The sequence below is a fragment of the Amblyomma americanum genome, chromosome 7 (assembly GCF_052857255.1).
Source record: "Amblyomma americanum isolate KBUSLIRL-KWMA chromosome 7, ASM5285725v1, whole genome shotgun sequence".
Taxonomy (NCBI): Eukaryota; Metazoa; Arthropoda; class Arachnida; order Ixodida; family Ixodidae; genus Amblyomma; species Amblyomma americanum.
The window spans coordinates 112,270,422-112,292,925 of NC_135503.1; the positions used below are offsets into that span (position 1 = coordinate 112,270,422).

The window sequence follows — 22,504 nt, forward strand, 5'->3', positions numbered from 1 at the left end:
ACTTTGGACTCTATGATGAACAAATGCCTGAAAATTGGCGTAGCCTGGCGTAAACGTCGACTCCGTGTTTGCAGCTTAAGAGCGGTGCAGTATGGCAACTAGCAGTGCAGTCTGGCAACTAGCGGTGCAGTCTGGCAGCGAGCAGTGCAGTGTGGCAGCGAGCGCTGCAGTGTGGCAACGAGCGCTCGGTGCAGGCTGGCAGTGCGCTGTGTAGTCTGGCAACGATCGGTTCAGTCTTGCAACGAGCGGTGCAGTCTGGCAGCGAGCAGTGCAGTCTTGCAGCGAGCGGGGCTGTCTGGCAGCGAGGGCTGCAGTCTGGCAATGAGGGCTGAAGTCTGGCAACGAGGGGTGCAGTCTGACAACGAGCGGTGCAGTCCGGCAACGAGCGGTGCAGTCTGGCAACGAGCGGTGCAGTCTGGCAGAGAACGGTGCAGTGTGGCAGCGAGCGGTGCAGTCTGGCAACGGGCGGTGCATTCTTGCAGCGAGCGGTGCTGTCTGCCAACGAGCGATGCAGTCTGGCAGCGAGCGGTGCAGTTTAGCAGCGAGCGGTGCAGTCTAGCAGCGAGCGGTGCAGTGTGGCAGCGAGCGGTGCAGTCTGACAACGAGCGGTGCAGTTTGGCAACGAGGTGTGTAGTCTGGCAACGAGCGGTGTAGTCTGGCAACGAGTGGTGTATTCTGGCAACGAGCGGTGCCGTCTGTCAACGAGCAATGCAGTCTACCAGCAGCTGAAATGAAAACTACCGCCGGTCGGACGTCTAAGTCCTCTATCCGCCGTCGCTATACCGTCACTTCGTTTAAGACTGCACCAGCGTTACGATGAATCCCGAGAATGAAATTATCGCAAAGACCTGCGGCCTGCACTCCAGCGACCTCAACCCTACACAGCGTGCGGTGCTTTTGAGGGCTGAGACGGCGGGTCTGGAAGGATCGTACGAGCGCGAAGGAGTCGTCAGCAGCAAGCCACGCTACTGGTGCGGCAGCCACCGCCGGGACTGCTCATAGACACTATTAGTGTGGACATAATTAAATTCTGCAATTGTCCTCGTAGCGCTGGTTATGCATCCCAGCGTCTTGGTATATTGACGAAGTGAACACGACGAGCGGTAGATGTGCTAAAGTGGAGGCTCGTGGAACGTTCGCTAGCCACCGGTGTATTTTCCTCGTCTCGGGTGCGTGCCGCGGCAAGAACTTCGTCCCAGGAGCACTTAGAAAAGCGCATGTAGTTCCTCTGTTGCTCCGCGCTAGTAACTTGAGGTGCGTCAAAACCGAAACCACGCGGGAACCCAAAGCGTACAGACGCGAAGCACCAAAAACATACAAAAAACCAGCAGGCCATCTGCTGCGCCGCCAAGTATAGGATTTCTTTGTCTTCCAACATTCATGTCATTTTATTTCCGTCTTCGTATGATGAAAGTGCAGTAGTGGTGTCAAAACAAAACTAATATACTTCAATAACTTAAACACACAACCTTCATGCACCTTTAACAGCCTCAGAGATCCATAGATATTTTCGGCTTTTTCGTCATCGCTTTTGTACTTTCGAGATTTCCCTGTGGCGGAGATACCTGTACTATAGTTCTGGCTATTTTCTTCCTTACAGGAGCTTTGTCTTCAGTAAGAGCAGTTTTCTTGGGGTTAGTAGTTGATATTCTATCGATACAAGCCAACTTCAGTTTCTCATCAATGTCAAATTAAAGCAAATTCTCTTAAACACAAGGTGAATTTGAAACTTCAGCGGAGTCTGTGCTAAGATGCCAGTGATTTCCTTCCCCCGACTGATTTTAGCATCCTACAAGTCACAAATAGGGCGCTTTTTTATGCAAACCAAAGAGAGCCGTAACTATTGCTGAAGAAAACAGTGAGCTTCGTACCAAGTCCTCAGCGATTTTAGTGCAGAGAGATTTTTCCAGCAGTAATCGCAATTATTGGTTTATTCATGTAAGATGTTGGGGCCAAGTACTACGCCAGGGTGCGTTGTCTTTTTTGTAGTTTTTTATATTGTAGAACCCCTCGCGGCTGGCAGTGTGTATGATACCGAAAAGGACGAAGTGTCCCCAGCACGCGCTGGAGAGAACGCTCGAGACCTTGGGAAGTTCGCCGTCTTCACTACTGAGGGAACGAGGAACCCCTGGGAAGAAGACGAGGGATTAACTAAGTATTGGGCGGCTGGTCCTGTTTTCCTTTTTCCCCTGTGCCTTTGCACCTTTTTTCTTGTGTCGATAACGCACGCGGTGAGTTTATAAATCTGAGGTAATGTTTAAGCAGTCTCCTGGCCAGGGGAGCTCCCCCTGGTCGGCTTCCCTACCGCCTCATGAGGTGCCTCTGGAAGCTTCTCAATGCTCCGGCGTCCGCAATATTCCTGTGGCGCTGGTGCCAAAGGATGGTGGCTCTATCAAACTTAACAATCCAGGGCCTGTTCGAGCTGCTCTCCAGGCGGCCACTTCCCTTTATGAGGCAATCACTGAGGTAAGGCAATTTGGACGTGGCGGGATTCTGTGCCGTTCACCAGAACTGTCGTGCGTACAGAATCTTCTCAACTGCTCTTCTTTTGGGTCTCTTTCCGTAAACAGCTTCATTCCGTCTCATCCGGCCTGCACAAAAGGTTTGGTTCGCGGTGTGGACTCTTGCTTGTCTCAAGTTGAGACCCTCAACCTTCTCTCTGAAGCGGGTGTTGTTGCGGTGTATGGCTGTAGCCGGGAGGTGAACAATGAGCGGGTGCCAACGGAAACGGTTATTGCCACTTTTACGGGTACTGCCTGCCCCTCAGAATTAAAAGCATGGCCCTTATCTTCCGTGTAGATCCCCTTCCGTCTAAGCCACTGTAGTGCAGCAACTGCTGGCGATGTGGCCATAGTGCTCGTGGCTGCAAGTCCACATTGCGCTGTTGCAGATGCGGCAATGACCATCCATAAAATTTATGATCTGATCAAAACGAGGAGTGTTGCCTTTGTGGTGGATCTCACGCTGCAAATTCCATGGATTGTCCTTCTCGAGATCATGAATTGAGAATTCTAGATATAACCGAACGCAAACACTGTTCGCGGCGCGAGGCAATGTCAGAAATTAAAGAGAAAGCTCACGGCTATGCAGGTGTGCCAGCCCGTTCAGGAGTGACACTAGATTCGGCTATCTCTCAGGCAATAATGGCTGCTGTGGAAGTCTCTATGGCTAAGATGGTTAACAGGATAGTGTCCACTGTCACGGAGTGCATATATAATGCACTGGCAACGCAGATTACTCAGGCCATGCAAATTGGAATGACTTCTGCCATGTCCGCCATGCCTTCGTTAATGACCCAACATTCCTTGCCTGAGCAGCCTCAGCCCCAGGAACAAGTTACTGCTGTTTCTCCACTTCCTCGGTCCGCTAATTCAGATAATGCTCCAATTATTCATGATGCAGAGATGGTGGATTCGGATACGCGAATCCTCAAACGCAGTGGATCCCCCATGTCTAACCCTTCTTCTCCACATCCTCAACCGAAATCAAAGAAGCACCAGATTGGCTCTAAGCCAAAAGAAACTATTTTAGGGCAGGCATTTGCTGCTCCCCGTATTTCTCAACCATAGGGGTGTTAAGAATTCTCCAGTGAAACTGTCGGTCACTTCTATCAGCTTCAACAGACTTATATACCTTGTATTTCAACATAATCCGGACGTAATTATTTTACAAGAAACTTGGCTTACATCTAAAAAACATTCCATTTGCAAAACTATTCTTTATTTCGAAAAGATCGACGGTCAAGAGGAGGAGGCTTATTCACCCTAGTTTCTTTAAAATTTTGTCACAGGGCTAAGATTACTTTTCAGTCCTCTGCTGTAGACTGAGTTATTGGCTTTAGATTTTGATATTCTAGAGTGCTATCCCTTTTCATTAGTAAATGTTTATTTTTCTTGCGGTATGTAGGATACCAGGCTGCTAGATCTCCGGCTCCTTAACTGTCAGAAGTCACTTCTCTTGGCCGGCGACTTTAATTCTCCTCATGTGTCATGGGGCTTTAAGACAGATTTCTGTGGTAAGCGCCTTTGGGATTGGGTTACTGATAACAACCTTTCGTGTATGAATTCTGATTCGGCCACATTTCTCCGCGCACAAATTCTATCTGTGTTAGATTTAACTTTCACCAGCCCTTGTGATCCTGTACACAATTGGTCGCCTGTGCATTGTGGAACATCTAGCGATCACATACCTATCGTTTTGGATGTTTATTTCCGCTTAACTCCGGCGTGCTCTCTGTTGAGGTCATATATAAACTATGACCAGTTTCAGTCCACTGTGCGCTCCACTCTTCCTTCAGCATTTCATTCTGCTGAGACGCATACAGCAAAAGGCATATGCTTGGCTATTGAGGAATGCAGAAAGAAGTCCGAATTTTAGGCACGTACATCAAGAGGGAAAACTTCAGCTATATGGTGGAATGCAGCTAGCTCGCGGGATTACAGACGCAGAAAGGCGGCATGGAAGAAGCTCCTACACAATCAGTGCCTAAAAAATTGGCAAGATTATAAGTTCATTGCAGCTACTTTTAAACGCACAATCTCACAAGCGAAATAAAATTATGAATCCGAGCATTTTGATCTCCTAACAAAATCAGGAAATCGTCGCACACTTTTCGGATTCTTAAGATCGCGGAAAAAGATTCCGGTTTCAGAAAATTCACCCTCATATATTCTGTCCCCGCAAGAAGCAATAGAAACAGTTGAGACAATTTCCAAAGGATTATAGCAGCGTTTTTCGTCTGTACTTCCTTTGCGCTCCGCGTTTGTGGCGTCAGTGGACCAGATTCACTATGTCCCCCCTGTTACCCTTCCCGAGATTTCCCCGATAGTGTTGAGGTTACCATCTGCTGCTCCTGGCCCTGAGAGGGTAACATTAAAGATGTTAAGGATCCTTTTTGAGGAGTCCCCTACCTCCTTATTGCAGCCGGTTAATTTTTCAATCAAACATGCATGGATTCCTCCTGAGTGGAAAATCACCAAACTGATTCTTTTACCTAAGCACAATGGTGGTGGCTATTCTCTGGATAATATTAGACCCATTTCATTGACATCAAACGTGGTCAAGTTAATTGAAAGGGTCATACTCCTATGTGGTTCGGAGTTTGTGGACCGAAATAATATCCATAGTGCCTGTTAAATTGGTTTCCGTCAAATATTTTTCATATTAATTGCTCACACCGATCTTGACAGTCGTATTCTTCTTGCGCGGAACCAAAAAATGCATGCTGCGTTAATGACATTAGATGTAGCCGAAGCTTATGACAGTGTAGAACACTCCATACAATTACAAAGATTACTATTCTGCAGTTTCCGAATTACTTACTTCCGTGGATATCTGCGTTCCTCGAAAATAGAATGTTTTTTTTTGTATACTAAATGGTGTTAGTTCTGGAAGATGTAAACAATTCAAAGGTGTTCCACAAGGGCCAGTCCTGTCGCCTATGCTCATTAATATTCTAATGAGCTCTATTCCCAGCCATCAACACACATTCGCACGTACGTCTATGAGGACGAGATTGGTTTTTTCATTGCTGCAGGTGACATTCAATCTCTCTATGTGCGCCTGCAATCGTACCTGAATTTGCTTGAAAGTTAGTTGGTTGTGTGACTTACATCTCACCTTAAATGTAAACAAGTGCGCTGTACTTGTTTTTCAAATGAAAGAACCTGTTCATTTGTCTCTCGTTTACCAGCCACAAAATATTCCTCAAGTTAAGTCATTAAAATATCTTGGTGTCATTTCTGATGACAGCCTAGCATGATGCTCTCACATTGGCCATATTGCAGTGAAATGGGCTCGGGCTGTTGTCATGTTGCGTAGATTAAGTAATACCCTGTCTGGAATGCCGAGGAATGCACTTTTGCTGATTTTTGTTTTGTATGTCCGACCAATTTTATAATTTGTATCTGTGCTGTTTTCTGGTACGGCTGCTTACAAAATTCGCCTGCTCGTTCTTTTGGAGCGGAAAGCGCTTCAGTTGTGTCTTTGCCTCCCCAAATTTGTGGCCAATAACGTGTTTTGCCTTGAAGCCCGTATTCCTTCTTTATTATCTAGATTTCAATTCTTAACTATTCAGACGTACCTAAGGATATATGAATCAGATTTATACCGCTCCTTGTCTGTTTTTTGTTGCCAGCCGACTTCTTTTTTTTTTGGAGTTCACTGGCCTAGATTGCATACCCCGCAGGTAGTTATGGTACAAAATTTGCTTGATCCTCTAAATGTTCCTTTATATAACATCCTTCCGACAAAATACAATGGGTCCTCTGTAGAAAATATCTAGGATGACATTTTCCCGAAAAACGTTAAGCATTTACCTCCCCGCATTTTAAATGGTTTATTAAAAGATCAGTTACAAAGCATACCTATTAGCTTAACGATAGCTACTGACTCCTAACAATGTGATGAAAAGGCAGGGGTGGGAATATATTGCCCGCTTATAGATTGGTATTCTTCTGTGCGGCTTCCCGACTACACCCCAATTTTCCAAGTGGAGTTTCTGGCGGTGGTGCTTGCTCTTCGAAACTTAGAGCCAGCTTTCTCTTCAGTGGCTGTCATTACAGACTCTCGTTCTTAGTGTTCGTCCCTCGCTTCGGCTGTGGATTCGCCAATCTTACTCCCTCCGCATATGAGCCTTGTTCACATGGAATGGGTGTTAGGTCATACCGGTGTGACAGCCAATGAAGTTGCGGACTGCCTGACAAAGGCGTCCATGAATGGCACCGTGCTACCTATCATTCCGGCTACAGCGTACATCACAGCAGCGAGGTTTCGAAGACAGAATTTGTTTAGAATTGCAACTGGATCTCTTTTAAGATCTGATGATTGCCTGCACCTGAAGTATTCGTGGAGCAGGCAATCGTGCCATTCACGGCAGCTTGAGGTATCTTTATCAAGGCTCCACTGCCGCATCTCACCCTTAAATTTTTATTTGCACAGGTCTGGGATGGCGCTTAATCCCGTCTGCGTATTCTGTGGTGAGCTCGAAACCATTGACCATTTTTTTGTTGTTTTGTCGTCGGTACCCCATGATGAGAAGACGGTTTTTACAGAACCCACTACAACAGCTTGGCCTTTGTTTAAGCAGCCCAGTCATATTGTCGTTTGGAGCCGCCATACTTAGGTACAGCCACAAGTCTGTTTTTACCGCCATCCAAAACTTTTTAATGAAATCAAATCGGCTACGTTGGTAATTTTATTTAATTTTTAATATCCTTTTGTTCTTACTATTATCATTATCATTTAACCGCTGGTCCATAAACATCAATCTCGATCTCCAGCGTGCGTGGTGTATTTCCCGTTTCATTTCGCCATTCCTTTTTGTTTACTTCTTCCTTCCTCAACATTCATTTTTTTCCGTCCAGGAAATATTTATCTGAAAAACTCTCCGTACCCTCTAATTCTTGGCCAATCCCCTTATGTGGGCATGTGCCATAGTAAGAGGGTAACAACAACAAGAACGACCTTGGCCAAGGCCGGACGCTGCCGCCGCCGCTCCACAGCTATCTCCTCTCCGGCAGCCCTCAATAAATGTGGCCGCGGTCGCCTTCCTGGGCGACCTCCACAATATAATGTGGAAAATAGCACCGCACCAGGATTCGAACACCGATCCTCTTGCACGCGAGGCGGATGCTCTATCTACCTCTGTGCCATCGATACCATTAATTGAAAGAAATATGTGAGATCCCTTTGCCCTGCAGTCGGTGTAGTCAGACTGATAATGATCATGATGAATCACAAACTTTTTGCCGTCAACTTCTCGCGTCAAAAGAATCTTTGAAATAGAAAGTTATTTTGACGATCTCTAGAAAGGTTATCTGAAAAAAATGCTAAGAACGATTACGATACTCACGAATATGAAATTTTAGCGCAGCTCTTTAGGTACCTCAGGCTCTGTAGGCTCATTAGTTTGCTTTTCTGGGCCGTCGGCACGGCTTGCTACCGTATTAGTTCGATAGCAGTATTAGTAGAAGAAGACGACGATGTGCAATGCACAGCGCAACACAGTGTTGCAGTTTAACACGAAGCGTGACCAGCTGCGGCGTTAGCCTAGTGCTGTCACTCTCTGTAGGCTCATTGTTTTGCGTTGCTGGGTCGTCGGCATGTCTGGCGACGATATTAGTACGATAGTAGTATTAGTTAACGAAAATGATGTGCAATGCACAGCGCAAGAGTGTGTTACAGTTTAACACGAGGAGTGACCGGTGCGGCGATGGCATCAATGCTCTCGTGCACTTGTCAGCGAAGCTTATGTGTCCGCGGCGCCGTTGGTTCGGAACCCAGTCGCTGTAATGTTTATTTATTTATTTATCTTTTGGTTCATTTACACAGATGGCGGCGAATCAGCTCAACCCAACGAACGGGCGCTTAAGAGCTCCGCTCTAAAATATTTGCATTCTCTATCACGCAGTGTTCAACCGCTGTTGAATAATCTGCGCCGAAGATTACACGTGCAAGCAAAAAAATTAACTGCTTGTGTTTTTTGTAGCAAAGAAAATGATTTAGGCGGGAAACGACTTAGGCGGAAATATCTTTGCTTTTATGTGGGTAGGATTGGATTAGAGAACACTTATGATCGGCTCAATAACAAAAGTGAATTATCAGATCTTGCTAAAAGTATTTTGCTTCGAAACGACATAATAAGCGGCGCCCGAAAGTGTTCAGCGGGAGTGAATCAGAACAGAAACCTTTTCCCCTTAATTGAGCACTCACCTGTTGCTCTCAGGCGAGTTTGTTGTTTTGTTTGTTACGTTCTGACCTGACCTGGCTAACAATACAGAACAAGCAAGTAACAATGCGCATACCTGCTGACGTAACTGATATCAAAGGCCACGCAAATAGAGTACTAATAATATGAGCAGTGGAAAAAAGGGCGGCCTTCGCATGGGCCCATTATGCTCAATGTAGCCGCCCTGATTAATTTCCCAGAAGCAAATCAGCCTGGAAATCGCGACGCATGCATATTTTTCTTTCCGGTAGAGTTCATTGAAGAAGACCGTGCCTTGAGATTTTTCTTTCATAAATCTAAACACTGTAGTCGATCTTCGCGCAGTAAGCTTGAATGTATTGCTCCATACAGCGACATTATAGCTCCGAATTCACAGCGTTTGCGCAACCTGCAGCTGGGGCACACATAAGAGCTGATATTCTGCCCTCTTTTTTACGCGTCGCTCATTCTATGTTCCTGTACTGCGACATCGTGCCTGTCCTGGTATACAATCCGATTGACGCCTTGGCAACATTTTTCCTCCGCTAAGTGGGGCGCTGTACTGCAATTTAGACGCTGTTCGTATTGCCCATGTCATCTACACGCCGAACATGCTCATCACGTGAACTGAATTCGAATTATGCAGTCAAAAGTTGATTCTCGGTAGTTGTTCTGTTCAAAGAATAGTGAATACCGTGTAGACAGCATATCAATAAACGTTACATGCTGGCGAGATACTAAATATTGAATGGCTTTTCGCTGGGAATAATTGCAAGGAAATCAAACACGAAGATGTCAGCAGGCAAATAGGGCCTGAATAATGTACGGAACAGCACGATAATAAAACTTCAGTATGCAACGAACGCTGGACTGAACCTTGGCTCGGTTAGCGCACTAGCTAGGTTAGCGCTCTAGCTAAGTTAGCGCATCAAGCGTCACGACCCCGAGGGTCGCCTTATGGCGGGCTTAAGGTGGACTGATTTTCACGGCTACTTTAAGCTGCGAAATTGACTCGCATTTCTTTGGCAAGTTGGCGGCTCTCTACAAGCCAAGCAGCATTTCGATGCTCGTGGATCTAAAGGAATAAACAAGAGACAAGAAATAATTGTGTGGCTCTTGTTCAAAAGTGTCCAGCTAGAAAGTGGAGCGGTTGGCGGTCGACGCGCGCTTTCGAGATGATTTAAAATTAGCGACGTCGACAATGAAGTCTTCCGCACTCTGTGAATAACAAAAGTAGAAGCGGAATTACCTATGTTTACATCTACTGGCAAGCAAGACGCAGCGATTGCCATGTTGCTTGCTCCGAAAAATCAGCACATGTCCAACATTTCGGACATAAATTTTGAATATTGGAAAATTGTAAGGTACTCTTATGGAAATGTTGAAGTTAATGGTTGATTCTTCCGACGTGCAGGAAACAAAATCTTTCTTTTAAGTTGTTTCCATTGGTCGCTTTGGGCAGTTAAGGCCGCCAAAAAACAAGCAAGCTTGTCGACGGAAGATGCGGATATTTTGATTCTTTAGTAAAATCTTACAATATATAAAAAACTGCGTTCATAAACTCTTTCCTGTTCAAAAATGTTTTTGTTCAGAATTGTTATGTATGCGCACAGAAGGTTTCGCAGTCGTTGTGTCTTGAGTTATAGCTTGCAGAGTTATGTCCGTTAGTAAGCATTATTACCCACATCCTGTTTTGAGTAACAGATTTATATACGCGTGTACAGACGGAATGTGCAAACAGGATACCTCCTTTCTTTGAGCACTGTTTTTGAAGCAACCCCTCTTAATGACCACAAATAGTTCTTAAGCAGTGGAAGGGATGTATATGTAATGAATTTAGGCTAGCATGACGCCACAATTCTTTCCGGACGATTTATTTTTTCATCCTTCCCATCCGCCTGTCTGATTGATGAAATTCAATGGTAGCTGTGCGTTTTACAATAATGTAGGGCAAAAGAACAAGAATGAAGTGGAATTCGAGAGGAATCGTTGAATCATCTTCATACTGCATAGTTTTTATCCACAGCACTGCATACATATGCCGTAAAAAGAGCTGCCATTACTGAGGCAGCTATTGTCTGTAATTGCATGGGCCATTTTTTCACGAGGGATGTTTTTTTTAGAAATATGCACGAGAAAGGAAACAGGAGGAGACACTGTATAGGCATTAAGGGCCTAGTGTTAATGGGTTCATACCCATATATGGGGAATTGGTCATTCTCTACTTTACCTCCATAGATCGCTGATAGTCTTCATACAACTCCTGGCGCAGTGGTGCAGCGATTATGACAATCCGTTAGGCATGTTGTGATGTCACAAGACCATGTGACTTCAATGGCCCAACTAAGTTGCCAGAGTGGCCGGTCCAACGGCTGCTCTGGCTACGAGATTTCAAACAGTCACACACGCCGCCGCCGAAGCCAGGCAATATTTTTCTGACACGGGGTTAGTAACGGTCTCGCCTTAAGAACTGTGTTGTTATATGGTTTTTATGTAGGGTGCAGTGCACCATTAATTTTTTGTTGCTAAATATATATTTAGGCAATCCGGAGGCTGGAGTGGAAGGCTGCGGGTGCTCCAATATTTAGGTTTTTTTTTAATGCAGAAATACTAGCACACGAAAATGTTCATCCCTCGCACACATGATGCTGCAGCCGCCTCGGATTAAATCTAACCCGAAACCTAGTGTCAGTGTCAGCAAACGCTAATTACCCTGGAAATACTCATTTTATAAACCGTAATTTTTGTTCAAAAAAATGATACGGACGTACGTGCAATGCAATGTTATTTCTACTCGGGTGATTCTCCAAATCATCGTCTATTGAAGAAAGTTTATTCGCTGCAGCCCGCAAGTATTTATTTTCACAGAATAATTTGTCTTCCCACAGGGATTGATCAGGACAGAGAAAACCGGTCAAGAGCGGCCACACGCGATTCAAGGTCTTCAAAGTAACAATTCACAGACTCATGCGAAAACTTTTTGACATATATTTAGCCATGTTCCTGATACCATCACTGATTTCCACATAAATTGTAGCAGTGGAGAGCAAATGAAACCCATTTTAGCTGCACTCGAGTAACAGGGGGAAGAATTACTCTGAGTGCGGACGGTGCGACCAATCTTGTCCTGAATGCATTGGGCTTGTTTGCGCCCAACAGAGTTCTTACACTAAGCTTGTTTGAGAAATCCTGGCTATAGTCTCTATGTCCCCGCTCATAAGAAAGCTGCTAATGCAGTACATCAGAATTACCGAAAGACAAATGCAAGATCTCGTTTAGGATCATGTGAGTTCGGCGATAGCAGCAAAAACCGACCATTGGAACGAACACAACGCTCACGGCCGGCGTAACGCAGCTGCGTTTGAACAAAACGCGCGTGAGCATCTGCAACGGCTGCCGCAACTTCATCCACTGATGCATGCATCGGTTCGTGAAGCTTTTATACCCGTAGTAACTGACAGCATACCAGTGGGGCGGCCGGTGAATTAGATGTAGAATTAGCAGTGCGAAATGCAAAGACGCACTACCCCAGACCGACGGGCGGCTTGAATCACAGTTTAGGCAACATATGGAAGTCGCGAAGCTCTACGTTTCAGCTAGGATCGGCTGTCTGGTGCTGTAACTTTTTTTCTTTTACGTGTTGGAATGTTTTAATAAAGGACAGTATGGTTCAGTTTTCTTGGTGGAAAAAGCTTCGGATAATAAGCAAAATAGTTAACTAGCCATAGGCACATTTTTTTAAAGAATGCCTGCAAATACGTCAGCGTGGAAGTGTGCGCCGTGCGTGATTTCTTCAAGCGATTGAGCCTTTCATGTAAATTTTGTGAAAAGGGGTGTTCCAAATAAACGGAAATAAATTTTCAAAATTTTCTGAACAGTATAATAAATCTCATGTAACTGCATATCTGTTGCAGGACGGGGGAGGGGGGGGGGGGGGGTGAGATTGTGCTAAAAGAACTTGTCGCCCTGCATCCCTGCATACTTCATGCCTCCTGCCCTCGAGCGTGCCCGACGATTGAAAGAAGATAACACCATCTTAAACCACAAGAGAGAGGGTGTCGAGGGCGTGGAAATGGCACAATGATCAAATGTACGCTGCTTACAACGTATTTACTAAGGTAATCGCTAACAGTACAACGACGTCCTTAGATTTCGGTCAACCAAGGCATGAAGCTGGTTTTCCCGAGAGCATTTCTGTCGAAAGGCAATATTCACACCACTAGTAAGGAGAAAGAGAAATGCGTAAAACATGAAAGCCTCGAAACCCTTGACAGATAGCGAGAAAGCATTACATTCAGTCGAGACATCGCCTGTCCCTCAGGCATTACGTTAACCAGGGTGCAGGATAGACGTAAAAACAGGTGCAGGAAGTTATCAATCTGGACTGCTCCGCGACAATACTTCAATACAGGTAAAGCAATAAAATATTAATCGTCATGAGTGTCAGAGAGAGATCCACAATCTCCTTACTGCTATTCACGGCGTGTTTACAGGAGGTATTTGGAGGATTGGATTGGGAAGAGTTGCGGGTAAAATTGAATAGAGAATACCTTAGTAATCTTAGAATTTCTGACGTCGTCGTCCTGCTAAGTAATTCAGGACACGAATCGCAAAGCACCAGTGAGGACCTAAAAACGGAAGCCGGAATGGTGAATTTCTTAATGAGTATGAAGAAAGCTACAGTTATAGGCAGCAGTCTGGGAAGAAAGCAATAGTTTACGATGGGAAGAAAAATATTCTATGTGGTAAAAGAATGCATCTGCCTAAGACAGGTAATGACCGAAGATCTAGACCACAAGAGAGGAGTAGCTAGGGAAACAACAATTGGCTGAAGTGCGCTTGGAAGGGAACCTCAGGCAACAGCTTGCCAGTACGCCTCAAGAGGAAAGCATATAGGATATGTGAATGTATAGGTATAATCGCAAAATTCAGATCTTTATAATATATAGAGTTCTATCTTGCTAGTTGTCAGCTATGGGGCAGAAACTTGGACGCTATCCAAAAGGATTTAAAGAAAAGTCTCGAGAACGCTGGAAGCTATGGCAAGCAAAATGGTAGCGGCAACTTCAGTAAACTAGAATTGAGCAGAGTTGGAGAGGGAACAAAGGTAAGTGTGTAGGCACGAGATGAAAACGCGAGAAGTGAGTAATGGCGAAGCAATACAAAATAACAGTACATACCTTGATAACAAGCGAGCGAGAATGATCCTCTGTAGACCAGGTGCGAGGTATCATTTACTGTCCACTCTTTCGCAAAGTAAGGTCCGACTCACAAACAGGTGCTGTTTGCCGCCTGGAATGCAAGACGTAGTCAGTCTGGTAATACTAGCCGTTCGTGATGCGCCGGTCGGCGGCCAAACAGCTGGCGGGGGTTGCCGGTGGCTTGCCGGACGGCGGTCCAAGGCCGTAACGTCACTAAAACTCGTCACTGAGGCGGAGAAGGACGAAGCGCGAGGTCTTGCGGCGGCACACACAATTGCATCCGCTCCATTCTGCGCCACCCCACACACCCTCTACCATGACCTCTGATAATTAACACATCCTATTCGCATTTCTCCCATCCACCCTTCCCTCCTCCAACCAGAGGCCATTCTTCTGGCCACACAGCCCGCCGGCCAGCTACGAGTGATCGCGAGAGCAGTACAATTACAATGTTCGTTTCTTTCAGGAAATATTCCATGCACTTCCAATCGTGTAGTCAGGCGTGGGTGAAGATAACCAGGAGGCGTACTTGTCAAAGATGACAACACAGAACATACTTACAAACATGCACAGGGTGTCTCATTTAAGATTTCTTTCAACTTTTTAAAATATGCTTTTTCAGTTAGAAAAGCGCTTTTTGCGCCATAGCATTTTCAGCGCTTTAATGCATCACAGTACAGCTAAGACGTACTAATAGCAAGCTGGTTAACAAATATTGAATAGTCAACTCTTTAATTATTACTTTTAGGCTCCTTAATAATCGAGGTTCCTATAGACCAGTCTAAGTAATATCCATATCAGTTTTTAGAATTTTAGAATTTCGAAAAAGCAGTTGCCCTCGCCGCTGTGGCCGAACAAATGTTGGCTGCATTGCAACAAAATGCATGCGCTTCAGGGAAGCTTGCAGGCAAAGCGACTTCTCCGGTGCATGTACTGGCCGAAATAGCCAAAATTCATTTTAGCCACAGCGATGAGGGTTAACGCGTTTTAGAAAAATTAGAGTGCTATGCATATTACTTACGGTGGGCTACACACCAATCAGTAATTAAGGAGCTTAACAGTAATACTTAAAAAGTTCACTGTCTAATATTTCTTAAAAAGTTCACTGTCTAATATTTCTTAAAAAGTTCACTGTCTAATATTTCTTACTAGCTAGCACATGTTAGCTGTATTGTGATTTACTACACATCTGACAATGCCATGCCGGAAAAAAAAGCCAGCTTATATTTAAAAATTGCTGAAAGTCTTAGGTGAAATACACCTCATATACAGAACGTAAAACTGTATGAGGCAAATAAGAGTTTACAAAAAAAACATTGCGCTTCCTTGCTCACTGACCTAACTGGTTACAACCGAAGTACAACTACGTTGCATGCGAAGCATGGGACCTCAGCTCACACTGGACAGGACTACTTTTTCATTCGTTCACTTTCATTTTTAAAGCCGTAATTAAGAAAAAAATAGGTGTGGTTCTTTTCATTGGCCCGCCTTAAGCATCCACTCACCAATCAAAAATTTCTTCCGAGTTGGAAAATACACCGTGGGTTTGACTGACCCTCGAAAACAGGGTTCCGCTAACAACGTAAAGCAAATCAGACAAATACCATAACGCTCCCTCTACGGCAAGGGTATCCGCACCTTCTCTCCTTAGGGGCTTTCTTCCCACTTGCCTTCTGCGCATCGCCCCCCCCCCCCCCCCCCACCCTTACTTTTTTTCCATAGATGGCGCTGGACATCAGGTGCAGCATCGCCACTCCGAGATGCTTTTAAAGCCTGTAGTCGGACACCATTAAAGAACGAAGCGACTTTTCCCTGTCAAATGACCCCCATCCAACCAATGGCCCCGGCCGATTCTCAAGATCCTGCTAGAGTGACAATGCAGGGATTGGCAGAAGAAAGGGAATAGTCCCCTTCCTGCATTGTTTTTCGGATCTGGCGGGGGTACCTGTCTACGCCCCAATCTATAATGCTGCGGGATCTCCCTGTATTTTAGCATGCGCTCTCCGCTCCCTCGGGCATCGAGGGGCCCTGTAGTGGCTCGGCAGTAGAGACCTCGAGCCAGCTATGGTAATGTTGTTGTGGGGTTCAAGTTACTGTAATCTACGCAAAGCGCGGTGTTCCATCGCGGTTTTCCTAACTAGAACTACAGGCGACGACCACGGACTCTGAGATGCTTAAATAACGCCGTAAGTAAGCATCTCCTTCATTTGCGTGTGTGTGGCCTCGCGTTCTTTAGGTGAAACGCGGTACGGCTGCATCGTATGGGGCGGGTATCCTCGCACGTAATGATGCGGTGTTTCGTACTGGCCGTCTGTTGAACTTTCGAAGAAGACGCGAAGCATGCTGTGTATTGACGTAGCATGGCACGGAGAGCGCGATGTTGAACCTGTGATAACCCTGAGCTAATGTCAATGCGATTGAGAGACATATTCGGTAGTCCTACGTCTTCGCACGTAAAGCATTCAGAAACATCGGCTAATTGGTGGGCGAACGCGATCGCTTTAGGGCGGAAGAGTTGCCGAGGTTCGTTTGAAAAATATGTAGCCAGTAGTTGGGACCTATACCATTACGTAGGTGGACAAGGCTTCCGGCCGATCAAAATCCTGGCGTCAGCAACAGGGAAGGATTGCCCTCGGTGACTGCGGTCCCGTCATCGAGCCCACCGCAGTCGACACTGACAAACACACTGGAACGTGGCGGGATCAAAACGCTCTCGTAGGAAACTCGACGAGCGGAGCTGTGTGGGCGAGTGTCAGGAATGTCATCGGCGTTGTCTGTAGAAAAAGCAACTGCGCGCTGCCGGAGCTCGATAATGGCCCATTCTCACGGAGGAAGTAAACACCGAAAAAACGGTCACGAGAACACTAACGGAGAACAAGGCAGCTAAGGACGAACGTAGAGTTGCGGACCTAGACCCGAGCTGCACACTGGCCAAGCGGAGTTGCGATGAGGCTGCTAGCCGTGCGGATCTGCATGCTGGACCGTAGTGCCGTAACTTTTCTAGGACAGCTGCTAATTCGCCGCTGAAAGCTGAAAAATCGGCCCTAGTGTACAGCAACGCGCTAATGCTGCGACAGTCGATGAGCACAAGTATTCCGACTGAAAACGGGTCCTCTTTATCAGAAGCTGGGGTCGTCGATGTCGTCAAATTCCTGCCAGCTGATGTCCCCATCGCGGGGGAGCGTCTTCAGCGCGTCGAGTTCGAGCAACCCCGACCCCGGAGGTCGCTGTCTTCAGTTTTCCCAGTGAAGGCTCGGCGACCGTCCCAGCGCCGATGGTGAGAAGTGCCGGCTTGCCGGTGATGGCGACGGTCGGCGAGGTGACCGCGATCTTGACTGCCGTCGTTCTGAGGATGACGGACGCTGCATGCCCAGGTATTCTTCAATCTCGGGGGGTTGTTGTCTAATTGGTGGTCTGGGCGCGTCGGCGGGAAAACCCTGCAGGCCGAGCTCACGATATGAGCACTGGCAGTAGAAATGACTTGGCTCTCTACTGTAGAAGCACAAATGCATTCGGTTGGGGCCGCGCCAGACGTCCGCCTTGCGCAGAGGTGGTCGATCATTCGGCAAGCACCAGGCCGGCCGCACGGAAGGTAGCGGGACGTGATGGTCGGGAAAAAATGACACAGGCGCTAGGGCAGGGCGTTGCACAGCGTCAGCATAATTCGGGCGATGGAAGTCACTGAGGAAGAGCTGAGGTTTGTCACCCAGTAATGGAGGTCTGATCATTTGATGCACTTCCTCGCGGATGAGGCTAGCAAGAGAGCCGACCGCTGGTTGCGACGGACAGCAAAACTTTTGGCGCTATTTCCATACAATAGAGCGGATCATGTCCCAGAGGAGGTCCGGGTTGTTTCCGAATGCCGAGATCGAGGACTCTGTGGCTGAAGCAACAAGTACTGGCCTGTCGTATAAGATGCAGCACTGCTGAAGGACCTGCTCCATTGTAACCAAGCCTCCGTCAAAAACTCGGTGACAGTACCGGAGGGGGGTTGCACACGAGCCCAGCGAAAAGCTGTTCTTTAACTCCGCGCACTAAATGGCACAGCTTTCCTGCTTCCGACATAGCTGGGTCAGTTCGCAAGAAGAGCCATGTCATGTCTTCGACACACATGGTGACCATCTCGTTGGGCATCTGAATGCGGTACTGCAAAGCCCGTTCAGGTCGTTCCCGACGAACTACGCTGGAGTATATCTCGAGCAGTTGACGGCGGAACTCACGTCATGATGTCAAACCGTCTTCACTGTTTTCGTACGAGCGTCGTCTTCCAGGCTGAAGAAGACGTTCCGCCGCTTTGCGGCGTCGTCCCACTGACAGAACGGGGTGACGCGTTCAAACTGAACGAGCCCGTCTTCTACCTTTTCAGGCTTAGTTCCGTCGAACTATACCTCGGTACTCTTGGGTTCTGGAGGGTGTAATGATTAGCACATTGCATGGTTGGTCGAGGGGCAGGCGCCGAGGTACAGTTTGAAGGCCCGTGCGCAGGGGGCAGTCCTAGGTTTCGGCGACTGACTCAGTGAACTGGTGTGTCGACCGGCACAGGCCCGAGGTCCGCCGCGCGAGGAGGGGTGTGTGACATAGGCCAGGAAAGTACCCAGCAACCCCATCAAAAATATGCCACGAAACCAAGGACCGAGACACGGTTCACCGGCAGCGTTCCCAGAATATCTCTCAGAGCGCGTGTGCAAAACATTAACCTCCTTATCTTTTGGTGTTACCTGGGGCCACCCGGTGGCAATACCCAAGACGGCGGTGCGTTCGGCGAACAAAATAAGGAAGGTCGAGGCTTCCACGCATAGGATAACCTTGTCAAAGAGACGTCGTAATTGCTTTTGCGAACGCACGTTCACGACATCTTCGAAAGAGCCACTGTTAGGCCATGCTGCAGCGCGGGCACCTGAGGGGCGTCAGGCGCCTCTCCAGAGACAGCCAGTGTAACCCATTTGGCAAGTCGGCGCCAGTAGGTTAACAGTCTGGTGGTCGCCTGAGTGCCCCATTGTAACACGGGACCGTCATGCAGTTTCGGAACCTTCTTGAAAGGTCATTCTTTGAACATGCGACACGGAATCACACGCGATATTGAGCTTTTTGAAGCGAAAGCATCACTACGCTAGGTAAAGTCGATTTTTGTCCTGCGCTGCAGGTTGACCTTCAAGTGAGCCAGAAGTCAAGTGAGGCTATAGGCCTTAACATATGCGGTCCACCATAGTGTCGCACCACTTGACCTTTCGATTTGCCGGCTGTTTGCGGTAGAATAGGCCGTAGCGTTAACTGGGGGACCAACCTCTCGCGATCAACAATTAATATAACTGCCACCTACCAAGGTGGGCGCGCCGCCTACCCAGTGTGCGGAACGCACTCAACGTTAGACTCCAAGCCGCATCTGCTTGCCCGATACACCACAGATTTCGCTCTCTAACCAGGTTCAGCAGTAGTTAAACCACAGCTATTTTTTTTTGTTTTTGCCCTTCGCCACTCGCAGCACAAAGCGAGTGCGCCTCTGGCGTCAGGACGGCGGTGCTGCGTCCTGACGTCGGCGCAAGACGCCCGTCCAAGACGGCAGTGTTGCGTAAATAGATGCTTTTAGCATAGCGCGTACCGGGCCTGCTACTGCGCAGATCAGCCTGATGGCGACAGCTAGCGCCACGTTCTCGTCAACAGCGCGAACGCCTGCCATGTCGGGATCAGTCAGCGCGTACGGACTAGCGGGGCACGGTGGCAGTCGCGGTGGAGGTAGCAGTAAGCGCTGGGCTGAAAGTAGAGGAATAGCATAGCCTGATCCGCTACCGTGATCCGCGGCTACCACAGCGTACGCGCTGATTGGTCCCAAAGCGGCAGGCGCGGACGCATATATGATGGGCATCTGGCGCCATCTGGCGCCCTCGGGGCATTCTGCTCACGTGCAGTTGGACCTCGCGGAAGCGGTTCACGGTGGGGGATCGCGGATCACACTACACTATAACTCTCTAGTATGTAGTGATCCTGTCCATTTCCCACTTACAGTGCACATGCGAGGGCTACCTGGTTACAACATTAAGCATATTCGGCGGTGCGGGCAAGAAAAATTCGGTACAGGCATTTAAGACCATTTTCGTGTGCGAATGCGAATCATTAGTCTTTACGCGGCCGAGTTCCTTTTATTAAAGTTCTGTCTACGAGATGCTTCACCCGCGTCCTTTGTTGTGCCCGAGGACCAGCACACGTTCGGGACTTAGAGCCAAGGCCAAGCGCGCTACAGGAGGCGCAGAGGGCGTCGCGTCTGGAGAGATAACAACCCCTCGAGGCCAAGCGCGCTGCATAGATGAGAGGGCGCGGCGACAGTGCCTTCCACGAGGGCGATTCCATCTTGCTCCAACTGAGGGGGTCCATCAGATGACATCAGTACGCGCGCGTTGCTTTTCCACCTCAACTGCCGGCCTCCTCCCCAGTCGGAGCCGGAGTAGGATCGCCCACGCACCGAGTTGAAGCAGGGACGTCACCGTATATGCATGCGCAATCTATAGACCTAAAGCGTGTGTACACTCGGAGACGGCGTGATGACGTCATTTTTGGAGCCCTCTCTCAACAGCAACAGCAACAACGGCGGTCGACGACCGAATCACGCCTAATGGGGCTAGTAACGCTCTCGCAATAAAAGAAACATGGCCGGAAAAGAGCAGCGGCCTTACAGTGGCCACGCTGGTGGAAGAGGAAAGAGAGCTCCTCGACTGAGGGGCCCTCCCGGGAGTGGCTAATTTTCACGTCCGTACAGTTTATCCTACTTCTCCATTCTAAGGCCCAGCAATTCACGCGCATGTGATCGCGTGCACCACCCAAGCATCGTTTCCTTCATGCTTGCCGGTCCGGAGCCGAAACCGAATTACCGCTTTTTTTTGCCGAGATACAGAATATGCTCGTGACTGATACCGGTACAACTACGCTTTTAAGAGTATTACGTCCGAAGTCCGAAAGGACCATCAACACACACACAAAAAAGATGCCTCTCAGACATTATACTCTGGGGAAAATGTGTGCACAACTTTTTACGTATCCTAAGAAAACAAAAAACAAGAACATGCAGCGTTACAGCAAAGAAGGCAAGCTCTGTGGTTGTCATGGAAACAACTTGTCCACTTAACGCTAACAAACGAGCAGCCTTGGCTGATCTCGGTTAGTCGCACAAATTATATGGCTCGTATAGTCTGCTCGCACGCTAACACAACCCCTAATATTTCTCCACTGCTGACACTCTGCCGGCGCCTCTGGTGGCCGAACCTTGCCTCCCAGCTCGTGGCCGAGCGTCCTCTGTCTCGATTGAGCGCGGCTGTTCTGCGAGCCTCGCACCAGTAAACGGCTGTGTTTCCCGCTTTCTGCTACGTTTGTCGGTGACATTTGGCGGAGCCGTGCTGGTTACCACGGCATGTACGCTGACCCCGACGATATCCTTGACGCTTCTCCTCGACGCGCGAACGCCACATCTGTCCACAAAGCGAGCCGTCGCCTGCGAGGCCTGCAAACCGAGTTTGAGCCACTCACAAGGCCTGTGCGAGCTATGACGTCCACCACTGGCAGCCAGATAGGTCAGTACTCCGGCAGCGCCCCGCCGTTCGTCCGACTCGCCCCTCGGTCACCACCATCCTTCCACGGCAATCGGTTCAAGAATATAGAAGATTGGTTTCCCAGTTTTGACCGTGTGGCCACATTCAACCAATGGGACGACGAACTGATGAATGTGTATTTCGCACTTAAATACTCAGAGAAAACGTGGTTCGAGAACCACGAGGCGTCCTTGTCCAACTGGGCAGCTTTTCGCCGTCATTTTCTCGCCACATTCAGCTCGAGCGAGTGAAAGGAAAACCCTGAAATTGCCCTTCGCTCCAGGTCAGAGCAGTCCGACGAGAGCGTGGCCGACTTTATTGAGGACATGACCCGCCTCTTCAATCGGGCCCCCGCGGCCGTGCCCGCAGCTACGAAGATGCGGCACCTTGTGCGTGGGGTAAAAGAGCAGCTGTTTCCTGGCCTCATGCGCGACCCTCCGAGAACCGTCGCTGCCTTCGCCAAGGAAGCTACGAGCATGGAACGTTCATTGCAGGAACGGAGTGCCCAATACAGCCGTCAGGCAAACGTAGCGGCCGCTCACTACTGCACGTCCTTGTCAGCCCTCGGAGATGAGGCGCGGCGAAAGCTTGTGCGGAGCATTGTCCGCAAAGAACTGCGACACCTCCACCTAGATGCTCTGTCGGCAAGCATACCTTCTACAGTGGACGTCCTCCGTGACGTAATCCGGCGAGCGGTGCAGCCACAGCCAGCACCACTATCGAAGCCGCACATCATGTCTTGCAACGATGCCCTGCTCCAACCTGGCCCCGCGCCCCGAAAGCGTATCGCCCCGTTGGCGGACCACGACCATCCCATCGTTACCTGCGTCCCGTAGAGCAACAGCAGGACCTGTGCCCTCCTTTCAGCAAAGCGCACGTAGGGCGAACGTCCAACAATCGCCCGCTGTGCTACCATCGTAGGGAGCCCGGCCATATTCTGCGGAATTGCCCGCACCGGCAGATGGGTTTGAGAGGATTCCCACCGGACGCACCTCGACCGCGCTATGGTGAAAGTCCGC

General features: G+C 48.3%; 1 protein-coding gene across 4 annotated transcripts in view; it reads right to left on the bottom strand.

The window, feature by feature from the left end:
• The window catches only part of LOC144099483 (sodium-coupled monocarboxylate transporter 2-like), a 162,483-nt gene that overhangs the window by 107,908 nt on the left and 32,071 nt on the right, over window positions 1-22,504 (bottom strand). The window contains exon 1 of one of the 4 annotated variants that reach the window (XM_077632817.1): window positions 13,888-14,022. The exons of 2 other annotated variants lie outside the window; for them this stretch is intronic. In XM_077632817.1, coding sequence (XP_077488943.1) covers window positions 13,888-13,941 — 54 coding nt within the window. In that variant the 5' untranslated portion in view covers window positions 13,942-14,022. Of the gene's footprint in view, window positions 1-13,887; window positions 14,023-22,504 lie in introns of those variants that run through there. One more of the 4 variants, XM_077632819.1, reaches the window with a different exon arrangement.